At 42.9% G+C, this 22,726-nt stretch overlaps 1 protein-coding gene across 8 annotated transcripts; it reads left to right on the top strand.

The window, feature by feature from the left end:
- Positions 1 to 346: 346 nt before the first annotated feature.
- Positions 347 to 22,086, top strand: LOC129464707 (uncharacterized). 8 transcript variants are annotated; one of them, XM_063619878.1, is made up of 5 exons: positions 347 to 932; positions 1,057 to 1,152; positions 8,485 to 8,549; positions 9,062 to 9,206; positions 9,706 to 10,844. In XM_063619878.1, the coding sequence occupies exons 1-4, from the start codon at positions 740 to 742 to the stop codon at positions 9,092 to 9,094; spliced, it is 387 nt and encodes a 128-aa protein (XP_063475948.1). In that variant the 5' UTR covers positions 347 to 739; the 3' UTR covers positions 9,095 to 9,206; positions 9,706 to 10,844. The 8 variants fall into 8 exon arrangements, 7 of the variants coding, with proteins under 7 accessions (XP_063475948.1, XP_063475947.1, XP_063475950.1 ...); XM_063619877.1 differs by having other exon boundaries at positions 9,041 to 9,206; XM_063619880.1 differs by having other exon boundaries at positions 8,961 to 9,127; positions 9,695 to 10,844.
- Positions 22,087 to 22,726: the final 640 nt, after the last annotated feature.

The raw sequence follows: 22,726 nt of genomic DNA, 5'->3' as shown, positions 1-22,726 counted from the left end.
GGTTGTCAAGGACAACATTTGTTTTGGCACGACCAACGGTGCTGTCACCAAAAAACCGTCGACTCTGAGAAACAAAGAGAAGTCTGGCTGCCGAGAAACTCCGTGCAACAAGTGCTGTGACGGCGAAAGAGCCAACGGAAACGCCGGGTGCTGCGACCGCGACGCTGGCACGAGAGGGCCTCGGATGGAGAAAGCCCGGCACCGAGACGAGGAAACTGTGCACAGCACAACTACCAGTTGACACCAACAGAAAAGTGTCTGGTCTGCTCTCTGGGAGAAAGCGCGGATCAAAACCAGCAACTCAGTGGAGCGAACCCCGCAGACACTGAAGAAGTTGCCCACGTGGCGGTGGGGCCAGAGAAACACCGCGATTTGGAAGACAGCCGTGGGGGATACGACAGAGAAACATGCGCGGCCACAGAAATACATCCAGCTCCGCGCAACCAGTGGTTCTGCGATCCAGAAACCGCCAGATGGGCTGGACTAGAAACTTCTAAAAAACTGTCGTCCCATAGCAGCTTTGCTACCCACGACAGACAGTAGCCTTTAGAGAGCACCTAACGGTGCTGAGACCGGCCTGGGCCAGCAAAAGCGCAGAGCGGTGCCGGTGCCAAGAAACGCCGGACTTGGTGAAACCAACCTTGTGACCACCGATTCCACTGGCTTCGCAGGACGCAACGGGCGAAGGCGCGGCGGAGAAACCGCAGGCTCCCTTCACCGATGATGCTGCGGGCTGGGGATGGTGGGGGGCACCCGCGAAGTTGTGAAACCAGCGGCGCTGGGACCCAGCGATCACCTGCCTGTAGCAAATGCCTGTGCAGTTGCAAAAGACAACTTTTGGCGGAAAGAAGGTTGCCTCCAGAGAGCATCGGATAACGCTGACAAAGGCGTGGCGTTGCCAGTGAGAAACCGCCGGCGCTGGGAAAGGAACGGTGCAGCGACCCACCAACTGCGCACTCGGTGCCACCAAAGTGCTACCGGCTCTACCCACTCTGTCCCCCACGGGCTTAGGGAAGTCTGCTGTCTTTTTCTTTTCTTTTTTCCTCTGTCGCCTAGGCTGGTGCAGTGGTGTCATCTTGGCTCAGCGCAGCCTCGACTTCCTGGGATCCAGCGATCCTCCCGCCCCAGCCTCTAGAGTAGCTGAGACCACAGGTGAGTGCTACCACCCCCGTCTAATTTATATATATATATTATATATATTATATATTACATATTGTATATAACATATAATATATAATATAATTATATAATATATGATAATGCATATATTATATAATATATAATTTATATATCATATACTATATAATATATCACGTATTATATATTACATATAATATGTCATACATGACATCATGTTATATATAATATATGATATATAATATATAAATTATATCATGTATTATATAATATATAACATATTGTGTATGTAATATAAAATATTATATAATAAACATTATAATATAGTTTATTATATAATATAATAAACTATTATATATGATGTGTCATATATGATATATTATATATGATATATCATATTATATATGATCATATATATCATAAATATCATATTATATATGATCATATATGTCATATATATCATATTATATATGATCATATATATCATATTATACATGATCATATATATCATATTATATATGATCATATATATCATATTATACATGATCATATATATCATATATATCATTTTATATATGATATATATTATATATGATCATATATATCATTTTATATATGATATATATATCATATATGATATATTATATATTATATGTGTATTTGTGACGGGGGTCTCGCTATGTTGCCCAGGCTGGTCTCGAACTCCTGAGCTCAAGCGATTCGCCCGCCTGGGCCTCCCAAAGTGCTGGGATCACAGGCGTGGGCCACCGAGGCCCGCAGGAAGTCTGTATTGTTCTTGCATTCCACCCAGTGCATTGCGCAGGTGTAGAGTAGTCGGCTTATGCGCCGAGAACCAAGCAGATCCTGTTGGTCCCAGGAACAAAGTATAAACCATTCTGGTTGCCAACAGCTTCCCATGCCGGAAACAGCCATCTAACCTCCGTGATTTGGCTTTTCCAGGCCACCCCTCGCTCCCAGGCTCTCCTCCCGGTCCAGAGCCCACAGGATCCTACAGGAGGAGCCGACAAGGGCTTGCCCTTGAAACTTGAAAGTCTCGGGCTAAGGTTCCCTAGGAGCGTTTAAGGCACAGCGTTTTCTGACCGCAGCTTCAGGTCTCCCCGGCCTGTCCCGGTACCTCTCCTGCGGGACGGAACTCTGTGGGAACCGCTCGTTGATTCTGATGGTTAGCTCTGTCATATGTCCTTGATATTGGGCATAGGAGTTGGAAGAGGGCAGGACAGAAAAATGAACTGCAAGACTCCAGCACAAGAGGTGGGATTGATGGCAGACGTCTGCTCCCTCTCCAAACCTAATGAACATCTCAAAGTGCCATCCACTTTCCTATACCCTTGATCTGTGAAATGGATCACTGACGCTTTCTCTGTCTTTCTAGAAATGCAAAACAGGTGAATTTTCAAGCGCTTGAATTCTCTCTCACACTTTTCAGTCAAGAGTGGGGCTATAAACTCCTTCCTCATAGGAAATAAGGAACTGCCACTGCTTGGAAGAAAAACATATTTTTCCCATAAGTTTTCACATTTCCCCCAAAAAAATTATACATCCAGATGTAATCCCCCCAAGAGACTTAAAGACCCTACCAGGAGCGTTCCCACGCGAACGCATCATCTCCCAATCGCATCCTGAAAACACCATGCAACCAATTCCACCCTTTTCTGGATGAACCTGGGCAGAGGACAGGTGCAGAGGAGCCCAGAGATGGGCCTTGACAAGTCAGGAGACCCAATTTGGGGTCGCAATTCTCACTCCCCAGGCGTTTGCTTTGAGCTTCCCCTCCCACTATACTACTACTTCTGCTACCTGGTTTCTCCCTGGTATTTGAGTATCCTCCAATTGCCTTCTGGTCTTACAGACGGGAGAATAAAGGAAAAATGGCATCGTTTCCACCTTAAAAGTTACAAGCACTTCACCAGATGGAACAGCCTAGGTAGAGCCTTTTTAAACAAATGCCCGCCCACTGCTTCACCCTCCTCATTTCCACCTCAGCAAAGCATTTTAGCAGAAAAGCTGACCCAGAGCAGTAGCTCCCTCCTGTAATCCCAGTACTTTGGGAGGCTGAGTCAGGAGGATCTCTTTAGCCCAGAAGTTCAAAACCACCCTAAGCACAAAGTGAGATCCTGCCTCTACCAAAAAAAAAAAAAATTGAAAAATTAGTCGGATTTGGTCTTGAGTGCCTGTAGTCCCATCTACTCGGGAAGCTGAAGTGGGAGGATCTCTGGAGCCCTAGAGATCCAGGCTGCAGTGAATGATGATCTGGGACTGCACCACTGCAGTTCAGTCTGGGTGACAGAGGGAGACGTTGTCTCAGAAAATAAAATAAAAAATAATATAGCTGGGATTACAACCTCTGTAAGAAGGGGTCACCTGAGACATTATTACATATACCATTAACAGAGGAAAATGCTGCAAATTATACCGTGTCCCAATGGTAAGAGGCCACCCACTTAAAAATATGTACATATTTCAGAGATACTAAATGAGAAGGCCGGGCGCGGTGGCTCATGCCTGTAATCCCAGCACTTTGGGAGGCGGAGGCGGGTGGATCATGAGGTCAGGAAATCAAGACCACGGTGAAACCCCGTCTCTACTAAAAAAAATACAAAAAATTAGCCGGGCGTGGTGGCGGGCGCCTGTAGTCCCAGCTACTCGGAGAGGCTGAGGCAGGAGAATGGCGTGAACGCGGGAGGCGGAGCTTGCAGTGAGCCGAGATCGCGCCACTGCACTCCAGCCTGGGCGACAGAGAGAGACTCCATCTCAAAAAAAAAAAAAGATAAAAAAATAAATGAGAAAAAAATTTACCCTAGAATTGATTAAATTCAGGTATCCACTCCTTTATTTTCAATCTTTAGTGCCATTTTTTAGTTTGTTTATGTCTTGAAAATAGCAGAGAGATTAGAGTTGTGATTTTTTATTTTTTAAATTATTTTTATTTTGTTCACTTGTTTGTTTATTTTTGAGACAGAATCTTGCTCTGTCGCCCAGGCTGGAATGCAGTGGCACGATCTAAGTTCACTGTAACCTCTGCTTCCCAGGTTCAAGCCATTCTTGTGCCTCAGCCTCCAGAGTAGCTGGGACCACTGGCTCCTGCCACAACACCCGGGTAATTTTTGTATATTTAGAAGAAACAGGGTTTCACCATGTTGGCCAGGCTAGCCTCGAACTCCTGGTCTCATGTGATCCACCCACCTCGGCCTCCCAAAGTGCCAGGATTACAGGCATGAGCCACCATGCCAAGCCGAGTTGTAATTTTTTGAAACCTATTTTTTTTTTATTGCATTTGTTTTTTTCACAGTGTAGCTCAATACACTGAAATGGTTGGGTAAGTGGGAAAATCATCTTCCCCACTCCTCCAGTATCTGTAAGGTGCAATTTCTCATAAACACTTTCAGCTTCCTGCCTCTCCTTTTAGTTCTCCTCACATATTGTGTGGTTTGTGGCATGAAAATCATTATTTGTGACAGACACCATGCAAACTATATTTTGTGCTTTATCTTGTTTCATTCTCAACCAAAAAATGTGGTGAGCACATGCTTTGTGCTGGGCTTGCTTCTCAGTTCTCTCCATTTTGTAGATGCACAGCCTCACTCAGGGAAGTTGGAGTGTATATAGCTCTGTCTGTGGCTGAATAGATAAATGTAATTTTAGCATTTGGAGTTAAGAAATCAATTATTGGTGCAAATTTAAGGCTCATCTTCTAATGTAGTGTGTTTGTGTGTGTGTGATTTTACTGTGTCCCTTCTCCCTAACACTCCAGTTCAAGATAGTAACCTACGTTCTGAGTTGATTATTCTGGACACACTCTCTCAAAATATGACTGTTGGACACCAGAATACACCACCTCAATATACCAATATACCAATATACCTCTGGCATATTGATTAGTTCGGGCCTAGCATGGTAGCTTACACCTGTAATCCTAGTGCTTCGGGAGGCCAGGAGTTCATAAGCAGGCTGGGCACATAGGGAGTCCCATCTCTACAAAAGTATTTTTTAAAAATTAGCTGGGTATGGTGGCATGAGCCTATAGTCCTGGTTACTAGGGAGGCTAAGGCAGGAGGATGGCTTGAGTCCAGAAGTTTGAAGTTACAGAGAACTATAATCATGCCACTGCATTTCAGCCTGGGTGAAAGAGTAAGACCCTGTCTCTAAAACAAAAACAAAATAGGGCTGGGAACTGGTGGCTCACGCCTGTAATCCCAGCACGTTGGGAGGCTGAAGTGGGCAGCTCACTTGAAGCCAGGAGTTTGAGGCCTGGCCAGCATGGTGAAACCCAGTCTCTACTAAAAATATAAAAATTAGCTGGGTGTAGTGGTGCATGCCTATAATCCCAGCTACACAGAGGTTGAGGCACGAGAATTGTTTCAACCCAGGAGGCAGAGGTTGCAGTGAGCCCAGATCATGCCACTGCACCCCACCCTGGGCGACAGTGCAAGACTCTGTCTAAAAAAAAAGAAATTAAATTTAAAAAAAACAAGATGAGAGAAAACCTTCATCTGTACTGTACTGCTGTACTCCTTACTCCTCTTTATGACAGAACAACACAGAAAGATAAAGACAAAGAAAAGACTATTCTGGGAGGAAAGGGGATGAAACAACATGATTCATACTACAAAGTACCAAAAAGTACACCAGAGTTGATACACCAGCAGTAGTCACACAAATCCTTTTCTCCCATCAGTCAATATTTTGGACAGGAAAAATACAGAGTGATATTTACTGTCTACTTCACCACATTCCACAGAGTGGGGCCTGGAACCTGGCTGGTAAAAATTCTTTATCCTTATGCTGGCTGATCAGCTCCTGGTTTCCCTCAACTGTGGGCTTCCAAAAGAGCCAAACTTTGGGTTCCTGCTCACAGCACCAAATCTTCAGGGGCCAAGGGAAATCTTTCTCTTAGCACTCTGAAAGTTTGCTCTAAAATCAACTCACAGAGGTAGATTAACAGAAGAAAACACATATAAAATGTATGATTGCCCAGCCCCTCAGTGAGGTGCAGGAGGTTATATACCATCTTGAGGTTACAGAAAAAAGTGCATCATGGCAAAACAGGTTATAGGAGAGAGAAAATTTTTAAGGTTTCAGGCTCTGTTAATCCTTCCTAGATCCAGACAAGAGAAGGCCTGTATGAATCAATGCAGATTTTCTACAGATGCAGATTTTTCCCGCAAACCACAGCATTGCAGGGCTACTTATTTTGCTGGTTCTCTGACAGCCATCTGAAAATACGTCAAATAAATATATTTTGGGGTTAAACATTTTTATTTCTTTCAAGATAGAATATTAACTGTGTATGTCTCTTATAGATATAGCTTTAAATAAATAAGGGAATCCACTTTTTCTAATTTGTTAAGATATGTTTTATTTTAATAATGACAAGGGGTTAAATTCTTAAAAGATTTTCTGCGTCTACTGATATTATCACATGGTTTACTTCCTTTTTAATGTTAATGTGTTGACTAATATTAACTGATTTTCAAGTGCTAAACCAATATTGAGTTCATGGAATAAATCCCACTAGATCATGATGTATTTTTAAAAACATATATTGCTGGATTCAGTATGCTAATACATTATAATTTTTAACACCTGTGATCATGAGCGCTCTTGGCTAACCAAAAAATTGGGGGATTGACAAGAGTGATATACAAAATGGGCATACAAATATTCATACTTGCTTGATACTTAAAAGGGCCTTTTAATTTTTCTGCCCTGCTCAGGCAGACTTATTAAATACTGGCATCATGTCTCATTCGGGGCCATTCAAAGGTCAATAGTGACCTGAATCATTCTATTTTTGTAGGCATCCTCATAATATTTTCAATACAGATTGAATTATGTAGGATTCAGTCCGCAGAAGAAAAAAGTCAAAGCATATAAGGTAAACAGAGAGGAATATTTTATTGGCCTGGCTTCCACAGGAAGCATTAGCTAAAGTGAAAACTTATGTGACACTTTTTAATTCAAAAGTGGTTTTTTTAAGAAAGTGGGAGTTAAAAGACAGGGTAATTGGAATAGGAAGGAGTAAGAGACAATTCAATGGTGTGCTACTGAGGCAAAAAATTTAAAAATAAATATGCATTCATTCACTCCAAGAAAGGTAACAGGCAGGGCAAGGATTAAAAAGAAAAGAACAAGTTTTCTTCTGCCTAGCAAGCTCACTTCAAGGACCCCTGTCTAGAAAGCCAAGGCCAAAGGAATGGACTCCAGACACCCACCCCTGCCGCAGAGCAAGGTTGAATGAAAAAAAAAAAAGAGAGAGAAAGACAAATTCTTTTACCGTTACTCCTCTTCCAGGCTTCTTAAGCAAGATTATGTTTTATAAATGTCTGTATTTAGCCAGTTCTTGTTTTTCTTTCAATACAGGCACAAGACCACCAGCTATGCAAGGCCACAAGTTATGCTATGCTATAGATTATGTGACCTATCATATGATTAGCTGCTTTTGTTTTACTTTTGTAAGCCAGCTTATAAAAACCCCACTCTGTCTTTGTTCTAGGCTCAGCTTTTTGGATGCAAATCCACTGAGCCAGTGCGTACCTAAAATAAACAATCCTCCTGTTCTCCATATCAGTCTCTCTGGTCCTCAGTTTCCCGCAATACTACCTCATTGGCCCATACTGGGTATCACGCAGGGTCAGAGGCGAATTTACCATGCAGCTAAGGAAGCTTACCTTTTAGGATCCATTTGAACAGGTCTGTAATTTTGTACTCAAAATTTTTATTCTTTTTCTTAAAAAGAATCCCCCACTACTTTTATGAACACTGGGTTCTATTAACTGAACCTACCCTGAACACAACAGTTTGCCTGATCACATGGAACTATCTTCTGGGAAGCCCTGTCTATGACAGCTTCTAAGAATAATCCACTTAGGATGAAACAAAGGGGAAGAATATATCCACTGTGGGAGAAATAAAACAATCCTGACAACAAAAAGACCCCTGTGTACCCAACAGAAGAGAGGGAGAACACTAGTATTGAATTAGCCTTAACAGATTTACATGCATATAAGGTAGCATGACAACTATAAAGCTGGGTCATATCTCATATGCTTTGAACAAAGAATGGGGAAGAATGAGAACTTCTTTTACTGCTTCAAAAGGAAAGAGGGTATACCTTGTGACAGTTTCCCCTATACTGAGAAACCCTCAGCTCATCCTTGGAGGTGCTGTTAAAAAACATCTGGATCTTATTTTCCTATGGCCTTCGGTACATTCTGGAGACCGGGCTTAATCCCTAGAAAGATTATATTTCCACTGTTAGAACAAAGATTCAGAGTTGTTACCATGTTGAATGTAATATCACTGTTTTGTTTCTTTTGTGGTTTTTAGGAACAGAAACAACACACTCAGACTTGAGAAACTGGTCTGGTTTAAAAGGGTTCCTGGCCTTACAGGTGAGTAAGAAATGTCACTTCCTGGCAGGCCAAGGAACATCAGGATATTTGGAGGACCTTGACAAGGGAAGAATTCACTGAAATCTATAGGTATTCCAGGCAAAGTGTGATAGCAAGATCCTGGTATGGTTTCCTAGCCTTGAGAGGCTTTTCAAAGTCTAATTTGAGATTCCTTATTAAGAGATCCAGAAAAGCCAACTTAAAGACAGCCTATGTGGTAAAACACTATTCCTGCTGCACTTGTGTAAATATTAGGCCAATTTTAAAGACACTAAATTTATTTTGCAAACAAATTACTCTTACTAATACTTTGATAATGTTTGATAAAAAGGGAGTAAGTATAGAGAAAAAAATTTCAGAGAAAAAAACTATAGTGCACCTGTTATTAGACTCCAGCTCATTGTTTTTCAGGTTTTGTCACCTACCTGAAATCTAGACTGGATCTTGAATTTTTTGTTTCCTGTAATATCTGGCAATGGGCTGCGTGTCAGAGCTCACACCTGCAATCCCAGCACTTTGAGAGGTCGAGGTGGAAGGATTGCTGAAGCCCAGGAGTTCGAGACCAGCCTGGGCAAAAGGTGAAACACCGTCTCTACAAAAAGTTCAAAAATTTGCTGGGCATGGAGGCATGTGCTTGTGGTTGCAGCTACTTGGAAAGTAGGTGGAAAGATTGCTTGAGCCAAGGAGGTTGAGGCTGCAGTAAGCCTTGTTTGTGCCACTGCACTCCAGCCTCAATTACAAAGCAAGGACCCCATCTCAAAAAGAAAAAAAAGGCTGGATGCATTGGCTCATGCCTGTAATCCCAGCACTTTGGTAGATTGAGGCAGGTGGATCACTTGAGGCTAGGAGTTCGAGGCCAGCCTGGCCAACATGGTGAAAACCCATCTCTACAAAAAATACAAAAATTAGCTGGGTGTGGTGGTGCGCGCCTGTAATTCTAGCTACTCGGGAGGCAGGGGCAGGAGAATTGCTTGAACACAGAGGTGAATGTTGCAGTGAGTGGAGATGGTGACACTGTACTCCAGCCTGGGTGACAGAGCAAGACTTAACCTAAAAAAAAAAAAAATCTAGCTATGGCTCTTAAAACTAATATTTCTGATTTTTCTTCTACCCTTCTGCCTTGAACTGCTGAAATTAAACTACAGTTTTCCTGAAGTCTTGTCAGCTGAAGCTGGATGGGTTAATAGAGACTGCAGAGAAATACCACCACTCATACGTGGACTACTCAGAAATTTCACCAGAACACCTCATGCAAACTGCAAACCAGGAAATTCTGTCAGATTGCCACTGCCTGCCCCCATTCAAACTGAAGATACTTCAAGCTCAACATCTAAAAATTTCTGACTGGCTGCCCTCTGGACTAAAAAAACTGAGTTTATAGTCAGTTCCAAACATTAACCTTTGTTTTTCTCGTTTCAATGAAATTTTTTTTTTTTTTTTTTTGAGACAGAGTTTTGCTCTTGTTGCCCAGGCTGGAGTGCAATACTACAATCTCGGCTCATTGCAACCTCCACCTTCCGGATTCAAGTGATTCTCCTGCCTCAGCCTCCTGAGTAGCTGCAATTATAGGAATGTGCCACCACGCCTGGCTAATTTTGTATTTTTAGTAGAGACAGGGTTTCTCCATGTTGGTCAGGCTGGTCTCAAACTCCCTAGGTGATCCACCCGCCTCGGCCTCCCAAAGTGCTGGGATTACAGGCATGAGCCACCACACCCAGCTGGAAATATCTCTTATTAAATGAATGATTGCTTAGGCCTAACTTTGGTGGATGCCATTCTGCAGTCCCACCACCTGACTTGAGACAGTCCTGTTAACTGTTTAACTGGACTGCCCTATTCTCAGGAGTGAGAAACTGGTATAATGACTAGATAATACAGCGACCCAGTTCCTGAACTGAGAAACTTTATAAGGAGGTTTCATGGTACCTTGGCAATTGAGAAAACCACAGAAGCAAGAAGGTCAGTATTACCACAACCACTATGCCTTTCTGTGTAGCAGCTGGCTATAAAGGAATGCTCTGACCTACCTCTCCTGAAAGTAGGGCATAAAGCCCTTATTCCAGAGGAGTACTTCCTTACCCAGAAGCCAAAAGAATCTGAGCAGAGAGCCATTTCTGGGTTCCCCAGTGTCCATTTATTAGCACTAGATAATACACTTATTGTCCAATCATACTTCTACATGACTTGTCCATAGAATCCAAGCCTAAAAATACATACTTTTCATTGGGTCTTTGGTCCTCATTTCTGAGGGCTCCCTTGTCATGGAAAACTTTGTTAAATAATTTTTTAATGGTTTTCTCTCGTTAATCTGTGTTTTGTTGTAAGATTGCAAGCCATAACCCTGGCAATGGGTGACAAAAAACTATTAACTTCTTCTCTCCTACAATAGACACTGTTAGTAACTGGACTCTACCCTCCCATGGAATTTCCCTCACTTCTTCTTTCTTGTCTGATTCAATCATAACAACCCTGCTGACTTTCAATTGTGCCTACAGTTTTCACCTTAATCCTACCAGGTCCTGAAGAAATTTTTCCAGACAAATTAGTGATCATCTCCCAACTATTTGGATTTTGGTGTCTGCCATTCTGTATATGACAGAACATACTATAAAAGCACAGTCTGTACTGGACAGAATCATATACTCTCTTTCCTAGACAAGCCACATAGCTTGGCCTGATCTGGAGGCTAAAATATGGAGCCCCATTCATCATCTTTGGAAGAGCTGTCTTGAAGGCAGCATGTCCAGAGCCCCACATGCCACCTGGCTTAAGCCTAAAGTAAGCTAGGATTGGGCACAGGACAACTTCACTGCACTGAGCCACCACTGCCAATGTCCCCAGTTCTGTGCACATATGAAGTGCAGTGCATTCAGGCTGCCATGCTGGGCTTACATAGGCTAGAGTCATTTCTGAAGTTTAAAGGGGACAAAAATGTTGTTGAGACCCACACTCTGGGGCCAATGGCTGAAACCACAGAAGAGCTATACTCACTTGAAAAATAAGTGTATGCTGAGATCATTCGAAGATGGCTGAATAGGAACAGCTCCAGTCTAAAGCTCCCAGTGTAAGCAACACAGAAGACGGGTGACTTCTGCATTTCCATCTGAGCTTTGAAGAGAGCAGTGGTTCTCCCAGCACGGAGTTTGAGATCTGAGAACGGACAGACTGCCTCCTTAAGTGGGTCCCTGGCCCCCAAGTAGCCTAACTGTGAGACACAGCCCAGTAGGGGCCGACTGACACCTCATACAGCTGGGTGCCCCTCTGAGACGAAGCTTCCAGAGGAAGGATCAGGCAGCAACATTTGCTATTCTGCAATATTTGCTGTTCTGCAGCCTCCACTGGTGATACCCAGGCAAATAAGGTCTGGAGTGGACCTCCAGCAAACTCCAACAGACCTGCAGCTGAGGTTACTGACTGTTAAAAGGAAAACTAACAAACAGAAAGGAATAGTATCAACACCAACAAAAAGGACATCCACACCAAACCCCATCTGTAGGTCACCATCATCAAAGACCAAAGTTAGATAAAACCACAAAGATGGGGAGAAACCAGAGCAGAAAAGCTGAAAATTCTAAAAATCAGAGCATTTCTTCTCCTCCTAAGAATCACAGCTCCTCGCCAGCAACTGAACAAAGCTGGACAGAGAATGACTTTGACGAATTGACAGAAGTAGGCTTCAGAAGATCGGTAATAACAAAATTCTCCGAGCTAAAGGAGGATGTTCAAACCCATCGCAAAGAAGCTAAAAACCTTGAAAAAAGATTAGACGAATGGCTAACTAGAATAAACAGCATAGAGAAGACCTTAAATGACCTGATGGAGCTGAAAACCATGGCACAAGTACTATGTGATGCATGCACAAGCTTCAGTAGCCGATTTGATCAAGTGGAAGAAAGGGTATCAGTGATTGAAGATCAAATAAATGAAATGAAGTGAGAAGTTTAGAGAAAAAAGAATAAAAAGAAATGAACAAAGCCTCCAAGAAATATGGGACTATGTGAAACGACCAAATCTACATTTGATTGGTGTACCTGAAAGTGACAGGGAGAATGGAACCAAGTTAGAAAACACTCTTCAGGATATTATCCAGGAGAACTTCCCCAACCTAGCAAGGCAGGCCAACATTCAAATTTAGGAAACACAGAGAATGCCACAAAGATACTCCTCGAGAAGAGCAACCCCGAGACACATAATTATCAGATTTACAAAAGTTGAAATGAAGGAAAAAATGTTAAGGGCAGCCAAAGAGAGGTCAGGTTACCAACAAAGGGAAGCCCATCAGACTAACAGTGGATCTCTCAGCAGAAACTCTACAAGCCAGAAGAGAGTGGGGGGGGCCAATATTCAACATTCTTAAAGAATTTAAGAATTAAAGAATTTTCAACCCAGAATTTCATATCCAGCCAAACTAAGCTTCATAAGTGAAGGAGAAATAAAATCCTTTACAGACAAGCAAATGCTGAGAGATTTTGTCACCACCAGGCCTGCCTTACAAGAGCTCCTGAAGGAAGCACTAAACAACTGGTACCAGCCACTGCAAAACATGCCAAATTGTAAAGACCATTGGTGCTAGGAAGAAACTGCATCAGCTAACAAGCAAAATAACCAGCTAACATCACAATGACAGGATCAAGTTCAAATACTAACCTTAAATGCAAATGGGCTAAATGCCCCAATTAAAAGACACAGACTGGCAAATTGGATAAAGAGTCAAGACACATCAGTGTGCTGTATTCAGGAGACCCATCTCACCTGCAGAGACACACATAGGCTCAAAACAAAGGGATGGAGGAAGATCTACCAAGCAAATGGAAAACAAAAAAAGCAGGGGTTGCAAACCTACTCTCTGATAAAACAGACTTTAAACCAACAAAGATCAAAAGAGACAAAAGAGAAGAAGAAGGCCATTACATAATGGTAAAGGGATCAATTCAACACGAAGAGCTAACTATCCTAAATATATAGGAACCCAATACAGGAGGACCCAGATTCATAAAGCAAGTCCTTAGAGACCTACAAAGAGACTTAGACTCCCACACAGTAATAATGGGAGACTTTAACACTCCACTGTCAAAATTAAACAGATCAACAAGACAGAAAGTTAACAAGGATATGCAGGACTTGAACTCAGCTCTGCACCAAGCGGACCTAATAGACATCTACAGAACTCTACACCCCAAATCAACAGAATATACATTCTTCTCAGCACCACCTCGCACTTATTCCAAAATTGACCACATAATTGGAAGTAAAGCACTCCTCAGCAAATGTAAAAGAACAGAAATTATAACAAACTGTCTCTCAGACCCCAGTGCAATCAAATTAGAACTCAGGATTAAGAAACTCACTCAAAATCACAAAACTACAGGGAAATTGAATAACCTCCTCCTGAATGACTACTGGGTACATAACGAAATGAAGGCAAAAATAAAGATGTTCTTTGAAACCAATGAGAACAAAGACACAACATACCAGAATCTCTGGGACACATTTAAAGCAGTGTGTAGAGGGAAATTTATAGCACTAAATGCACACAAGACAAAGCAGGAAAGATCTAAAATTAACACCCTAACATCACAATTAAAAGAACTAGAGAAGCAAGAGCAAACACATTCAAAAGCTAGCAGAAGGCAAGAAATAACTAAGATCAGAGCAGAACTGAAGGAGATAGAGACACAAAAAACCCTTCAAAAAATCAATGGAATCCAGGAGCTGGTTTTTTGAAAAGATCAACAAAATTGATAGATCACTAGCAAGACTACTAAAGAAGAAAAGAGAGAAGAATCAAATAGATGCAATAAAAAATGAAAACGAGGATATCACCACGAATCCCACGGAAATAGAAACTACCATCAGAGAATACTATAAACACCTCTATGCAAATAAACTAGAAAATGTAGAAGAAATGGATAAATTCCTGGACACATCCACCCTCCCAAGACTAAACCAGGAAGAAGTTGAATCCCTGAATAGACCAATAACAGGCTCTGAGATTGAGGCAATAATTAATAGCCTACCAACCAAAAAAAGTCCAGGACCAGACGGATTCACAGCCGAATTCTACCAGAGGTACAAAGAGGAGGTGGTACCATTCCTTCTGAAATTATTCCAATCAGTAGAAAAAGATGGAATCCTCCCTAACTAATTTTATGAGGACAGCATCATCCTGATACCAAAGCCTGGCAGAGACACAACAAAAAAAGAGAATTTTAGACCAATATCCCTGATGAACACCGACGCAAAAATCCTCAATAACATACTGGCAAACTGAATCCAGCAGCACATCAAAAAGCTTATCCACCATGATCAAGTTGGCTTCATCTCTAGGGTGCAAGGCTCATTCAACATACACAAATCAATAAACATAATCCATCATATAAACAGAACCAAAGACAAAAACCACATGATTATCTCAATAGATGCAGAAAAGACCTTCGACAAAATTCAACAGCCCTTCATGCTAAAAACTCTCAATTAACTAGGTATTGATGAGACTTATCCCAAAATAATAAGAGCTATTTATGACAAACCCACAGCCAATATACTGAATGGGCAAAAACTGGAAGCATTCCCTTTGGAAACTGACACAAGACAGGGATACCCTCTCTCACCACCCTTATTCAACATAGTGTTGGAAGTTCTGGCCAGGGCAATCAGGCAGGAGAAAGAAATAAAGGGTATCCAATTAGGAAAAGAGGAAGTCAAATTGTTCCTGTTTGCAGATAACATGATTGTATATCTAGAAAACCCCATCGTCTCAGCCCAAAATCTCCTTAAGCTGATAAGCAACTTCAGCAAAGTCTCAGGATACAAAATCAATGTGCAAAAATCACAAGCATTCCTATACACCAATAACAAACAGAGAGCCAAATAATGAGTGAACTCCCATTCACAATTGCTTCAAAGAAAATAAAATACCTAGGAATCCAACTTAAAAGGGATGTAAAGGACCTCTTCAAGGAGAACTACAAACCACTGCTCAATGAAATAAAAGAGGATACAAACAAGTGGAAGAACATTCCATGCTCATCGATAGGAAGAATCAGTATCGTGAAAATGGGCATACTGCCCAAGGTAATTTATAGATGTTTTTTCTGTTTTGTTTTGTTTTGTGAGATGGAGTCTCCCTTTGTCGCCCAGGCTGGAGTGCAGTGGCTCGATCTCGGCTCACTGCAAACTCCGCCTCCCGGGTTCATGCCATTCTCCTGCCTCAGCCTCCCGAGTAGCTGAGACTACAGGTGCCCACCACAATGCCCGGCTAATTTTTTTGTAGTTTTGTTTAGTAGAGACAGGGTTTCACCGTGTTAACCATGATGGTCTCGATCTCCTGACCTCATGATCCGCCCACCTCGGCCTCCCAAGGTGCTGGGATTACAGGCGTGAGCCACCGCGCCCGGCCGGTAATTTATAGATTTAATGCCATCCCCATCAAGCTACCAATGACTCTCTTCACAGAATTGGAAAAAGCTACTTTAAAGTTCATATGGAACCAAAAAAGAGCCCATATTGCCAAGACTGTGGGAGAAAGAAAGAGAGATCAGGCTGTTACTGTGTCTATGCAGAAAGAAGAAGACATAAGAAACTCCATTTTGTTCTGTACTAAGAAAAATTATTCTGCCTTGAGATGCTATTAATCTGTAACCCTAGCCCCAACCCTGTGCTCACAGAAACATTTGCTGTGTTGACTCAAGGTTTAATGGATATAGGGCTGTGCAGGATGTGCTTTGTTAAAAATGTGTTTGCAGGCAGTATGCTTGGTAAACGTCATCGCCCTTCTCTAGTCTCGAGTACCCAGGGACACAATGCACTGTCAAAGGCCGCAGGGATCTCTGCCCAAGAAAGCCTGGGTATTGTCCAAGGTTTCTCCCCACTGAGACAGCCTGAGATATGGCCTCATGGGAAGGGAAAGACCTTACCATCCCCCAGCCCGACACCCATAAAGGGTCCGTGCTGAGGAGGATTAGTGAAAGAGGAAGGCCTCTTCGCAGTTGAGACAAGAGGAAGGCATCTGTCTACTGCTCGTCCCTGGGAATGGAATGTCTTGGTGTAAAACCCGATCGTACATTCTATTTACTGAGATAGGAGAAAACCGCCTTATGGCTGGAGGTGAGCCATGCTGGCGACAATACCACTCTTTACTGCACCGAGATGTTTGTGTAAAGTCAAACATAAATCTGGCCTACGTGCACATCGAGGCACAGCACCTTTCCTTAAACTTATTTATGACACAGAGTCCTTTGTTCACGTTTTCCTGCTGACCCTCTCCCCACTATTACCCTATAGTCCTGCCACATCCCCCTCACCAAGAGAGTAGAGATAGTGATCAATAAATACCGAGAGAACTCAGAGACTACAGCTGGTGTGGGTCCTCCATATGCTAAGCGCTGGTCCCCTGGGCTCACTGTTCTTTCTCTATACTTTGTCTCTGTGTCTTATTTCTTTTCTCAGTCTCTCATCCCACCTGACGAGAAATACCCACAGGTGTGGAGGGACTGGCCCCCTTCAAAGACAATCCTAAGCAAAAAGAACAAAGCTGGAGGCATCATGCTACCTGACTTCAAAGGATACTACAAGGCTACAGTAACCAAAACAGCATGGTACTGGTACCAAAACAGAGAGATAAACCAATGGTACAGAACAGGGCCCGCAGAAATAATACCACACATCTACAACCATCTGATCTTTGACAAACCTGACAAAAACAACAAATGGGGAAAGGATTCCCTATTTAATAAATAGTGCTGGGAAAACTGGCTAGCCATATGTAGAAAGCTAAAACTGGATCCTTTCCTTACACCTTATACAAAAATTAATTCAAGACAGATTAAAGACTTAAATATTAGACCTAAAAACCATAAAAACCCTAGAAGAAAACCTAGGCAATACCATTCAGGACATAAGTATGGGCAATGACTTCATGACTAAAACACCAAAAGCAATGGCAACCAAAGCCAAAATAGACAAATGGGATCTAATTAAACTAAAGAGCTTCTGCACAGCAAAAGAAACTATCATCAGAGTGAACAGGCAACCTACAGAATGGGAGAAAATTTTTGCAATCTACCCATCTGACAAAGGGCTAATATCCAGAATCTACAGAGAACTTAAACAAGTTTACAAGAAAAAATCAAACAACCCCATCAAAAAGTGGGCAAAGGATATGAACAGACACTTCTCAAAAGAAGACATTTACGCAGCCAACAGACACATGAAAAAATGCTCATTATCACTGGCCATCAGAGAAATACAAATCAAAACCACAATGAGATACCATCTCACACCAGTTAGAATGACGATCATTAAAAAGTCAGGAAACAACAGATGCCGGAAAGGATGGGGAGAAACAGGAACACTCTTACACTGTTGATGGGAGTGTAAATTGGTTCAACCATTGCAGAAGACAGTGTGGCGATTCCTCAAGGATCTAGAACTAGAAATACCATTTGATCCAGCCATCCCATTATGGGGTATATACCCAAAGGATTATAAATCATGTTACTATAAAGACACATGCACATGTATGTTTACTGCAGCACTATTCACAATAGCAAAGACTTGTAACCAACCCAAATGTCCATCAATGATAGACTGGATTAAGGAAATGTGGCACATATACACCATGGAATACTATGCAGCCATAAAAAAGGATGAGTTCATGTCCTTTGTAGGGACATGGATGAAACTGGAAACCATCATTCTGAGCAAACTATCGCAAGGACAGAAAACCAAACACCACATGTTCTCACTCATAGGTGGGAACTGAACAATGAGAACACTTGGACACAGGGTAGGGAATTTCACACACCCAGGCTTGTCATGGGGTTGGGGGAGGGATGAGGGATAGCATTAGGAGGAATACCTAATGTAAATGATGAGTTAATGGGTGCAGCACACCAACTTGGCACATGTATATATATGTAACAAACCTGCACATTGTGCACATGTACCCTCGAACTTAAAAGTATAATAAAAAAAATTTAAGAAAGAAAGTAGCATTTTAAAAAACAACTTCCCAATAAATAGCCTACAAACAAAAAAAAAAAGAAAAAAGAAAAATAAGTGTATCCTATAGACAACATAATGGGCCATGACCCAGCCAGGAGATGCCAACCTGCGAAGCTGGACAGATAGATGCCTAGAGCAGAGCCCAGGCTGCCCACAAGAAATTGCTGAAAACTAAGGCTTAGGACAGTCTGGAACCCAGAGAAGAAAGGAACCCCAGTCTTGGTCATGACTCATGGCACCACTCCTTTATAACAATGCCCTGGAAGAAGCCCATGCACCCCAGTGGGAGCCCTCATGCAGTTCTTGGGGACTTTCATGGGACTGTGCCCTGCCTTGAGCTGGAAGTCTCTGCAGTAGAGATCCTTCCATATTTTGTTCTTCATCTTCTGAATGCTTTCAAGGTTTTTCAATTGGAAAAATTCTATCTGCATAATCAACAATGTGCTAAGGAACTCTACTTTCAGATCTTAGAATTCATAGTTCTTTGTACATGAGGATTAAAGCATTCTTCTATATTCTCCACCTGTGAAGTAGATTTGAGGTTGGTGGAGTCAGGATTGTAAACACATACAGGTGGGCAGGGGCATGAAAGGGACTGGGGCCCAGATCAGAGCTGGAGGCTGAACTCCAGGGAGCCTTTGAATAGCTATGGATATCACCAGGGTGGGAAGGGACAGTGGTCCACTGTCCTGGGATTCTCTTGAAACTGAGCTTGGCCTCCCTGCTGAGAGCAGAGAACAACTGTCAATAAATATTCCCTCAATGGTCTGAAGTTTACATTTACAGGGTGGAGGTGCAAATTAAATTTAGGGGGCCATGAGGGAGACCCCCAGCCCTGTGCTTTTTGAATTGACAACCATGGCATTTCAGGGTATCAGCTCCAGGTCAGGCATTCTCAGGCAGTTGCATAATTCTGCCAATGTGGGTCCCCCCTACCTCAAAAATCCACATGGATTGGATCCAGCAAAACCAAATATTCAGCAAAACTTCAAGATCTAGCAACACTGAAGGCTCAAGTACATCACCGGTGCATACTTGGCCCAAGGAGGCTATTCTCTCACAATCTCTACCCATCTCGGGGCCTGCAGCATCTGAGACTCATTCCTTCCTGCAGGTATCCCAGGAAAAAGATTTATGCATCCTCATAGCTTCAACCTGCAATGTGTCATGTACAGAAAAATGGTTGCCTTCAGAAAGAGATGAAAAAACATGCAGTAGCAATCACCCTTTGGACTTTGAAACTTTTCTGTGACCTTAGATGTCAGAAACTAAAACCCAGAAACTTGGTGTTGGCATTAATTTGGCCTAGCTATGAAGACTTTTTTTTTTTTTTCACACAGTGACAGTTCTGAATTTGAATATAAAGGAGCTTAGGTGCTACAATCTGAATGGAACGTGGGAATAAAACTGTCTTTGCCTTGTACTTCTTGTTAGATTAATTAAATACCAATTATCAGTATAAGAAAATGGCAATAAGTTGTCAAAGTGGAATTCGAAAGTGTTTTTGTGATTTGGATATGAAGCAGGCTTCCCATGTGACCATTCTCTCTTCCTATTCTGAGTCTAACAGTCTGCTTTTCTTTCTCTCCCTCTCTTCATTGATTCTTCTAGTGGCTGGTGTTTGGGTACTCTGGGAACTGAGCTTTCATCTCCTATGTTAGCCATAGAGATGAGGGCTTTGAGGGCACCATGGAATCCGATTGTTGGAAATGGCTCATAAATCACAGGCACTTAAGCTCAACAGAGCTTAAAGGAAAGGAACATTTAAAAATCAGGTGCAACAAAAGCAAAATGAGAAAACTGCTAAACTCTACAATTCTATAAAGAAGAATTGCATAAAAAGGAAATAACAGAAGAAGGTAAGAAAATTTAAAAGGATATCAGAAAATATAGCATACAGGGTCAGAAAGATTTGAGAATCTGACGAGATGGTTTTAGAAGGCAAGATGGGGCCAGGCACAGTGGCTCACGCCTATAATCCCAGCACTTTGGGAGGCCGAGGCGGACGGATCACGAGGTCAGGAGATGGAGACCATCCTGGGTAACACGGTGAAACCCTGTCTCTACTAAAAATACAAAAAAAAAAAAAATTAGCGCGTGGTGGTGGGCACCTGTAGTCCCAGCTACTCGGGAGGCTGAGGCAGGAGAATGGCGTGAACCCGGGAGGCGGAGCTTGCAGTAAGCCGAGATCACGCCACTGCACTCCAGCCTGGGAAACAGCAAGACTCCGTCTCAAAAAAAAAAAAAAAAAGAAGGCAGGATGGGCCGGGCGCGGTGGTTCACGCCTGTAATCCCAGCACTTCGGGAGGCCGAGGAGGGGCCGATCACCTCAGGTCAGGAGTTCGAGACCAGCCTGACCAACATGGATAAACCCCATCTCTACTAAAAATACAAAACTAGCCGGGCATCGTGGCGCGCGTCTGTAGTCCCAGGCAGGAGAACTGGTTGAACCTGGGGAGGGGGTGGGGCGGAGGTTGCAGTGAGCCGAGATCTCGCCATTGCACTCCAGCCTGGGCAACAAGAGTAAAACTCCGTCTCAAAAAAAAAAAAAAAAAGAAAGAAAAGAAAAAAGAAAGGCGGCAGGATGGAATTTGGAAAAAAATAACATTTTAAAAATAGAAATGTAAAGGCAGATGGAAGGACAGAAACTGAACAACAGGAAATGGATACCATGCATCTCTGAAATAACTGTTGAAAATCAGTGTGTCATTTTTAGGGTTTAATGCATTATTATAAACAAGTGGATAACCAAATATAAGTGCATATGCCAGTTATGAAAACATGTCTTAAAATAAAGACTATGATTAGGACTTATCTATTACTCAGTGTCGTGCTTCTAATGGCCAGTTGTGTTTTTTTTTTTTTTAAAGAAAGAAAAGCCCCTATAAATGTGGCTCCTAAATATCCAACCCTCGACGTTGTTCCTTTGCAGGAGTCTCTTCCTTTTGCCCGGCTGCTGAACCTAGGGAGGCAGCGTGGGATGGAGTTGGCACACATCCTGCAAGTCCACGACCCATGAAGAGCCGCTATGGTACCACTAGCAGTGCTAGGACCCAGAAACTAGCGAAACTGTTTAGGAGAAGCTGCGGGCTGGACCCACCAGCGGTGCTGCCACGGAGGTCAATCCTGCTTTGACAAGTGAGCGGTGCTGCAACTGAGAAAGTTCCAGTCTGAGGAACCAGGGGTACTGGGACACAGGAAAAGGAGTTAGCCAGCTTGCTTTAGGCACACAGTAAGGGAAGGGTCTCCAGAGAACCTCTGGAATAAAAGAACTTGCACAGGGGCCTGGCCTAAATATGCCCTTGCTGACTAAGGGCCCGCATATGCACTGGGGGAATGGGGGTGGAGCCACCAGGAATTCGCGCCTTATACAAACAGGGAACTTAGCCCCATCCGCTTTTATATAAAAGCCCTTGTATTTAAATATTAAGGGGGCAACCAGAAACCTGCTCTCAGGACCCCTCTTTTTGCTGTGAGCTTTCCTTGTCGCTTAGTAAATTCTACTGCACTCACTCTTCGATATCTGCGTGCCTATTTCTTCCTGATGGTGAAACAAAAACCTGAACGTAGACGGGCGCGATGGCTCACGCCTGTAATCCCGGCACTTTGGGAGGCCGAGGTGGGTGGATTACCTGAGGTCAGGAGTTCAAGACCAGCCTGGCCAACATGGTGAAACCCTGTCTCTATGAAAAATACAAAAATTAGCTGGCAGTGATGGCGTGTGCCTGTAATCCCAGCTACTCAGGAAGCTGAGACAGGAGAATCGCTTGAACCTGAGAGGCGGAGGCTGCAGTGAGCAGAGATGGCGCCATTGCACTCTAGCCTGGGCGACAGAGCGAGACTCCGTCTCCAAAAAACAACAACAACCTGGACTTAGCTGAGCTGAGGAGCCAAAATCCTGCATCAATATCAAGTGTCACACTTAATAGCGGTGTATCCTGCGGCAAACTTTATTTTTGGCGCAGTTAAGGCATTGCTACTAAGAAACTCGTCTCTGAGAAATATCGGTGGTTGGAAGGTTGTAGGGTGCTTTCCACCGAGAAAGCGCCTACCCAGTGAAATACGCCTGTGACAGAAAAACCGAGGCCAAGCCCTGCCAGCAGTCTTGCCCAATCACGGTGCTGAGACAGTGAGACAGCCAGCCCGGGGAAAGTAGCCGTGCTAGGACACAG

The sequence above is a fragment of the Symphalangus syndactylus genome, chromosome 16, assembly GCF_028878055.3.
Source record: "Symphalangus syndactylus isolate Jambi chromosome 16, NHGRI_mSymSyn1-v2.1_pri, whole genome shotgun sequence".
NCBI classification, from domain to species: Eukaryota; Metazoa; Chordata; class Mammalia; order Primates; family Hylobatidae; genus Symphalangus; species Symphalangus syndactylus.
This window is presented reverse-complemented; position numbering and strand designations above follow the sequence as displayed.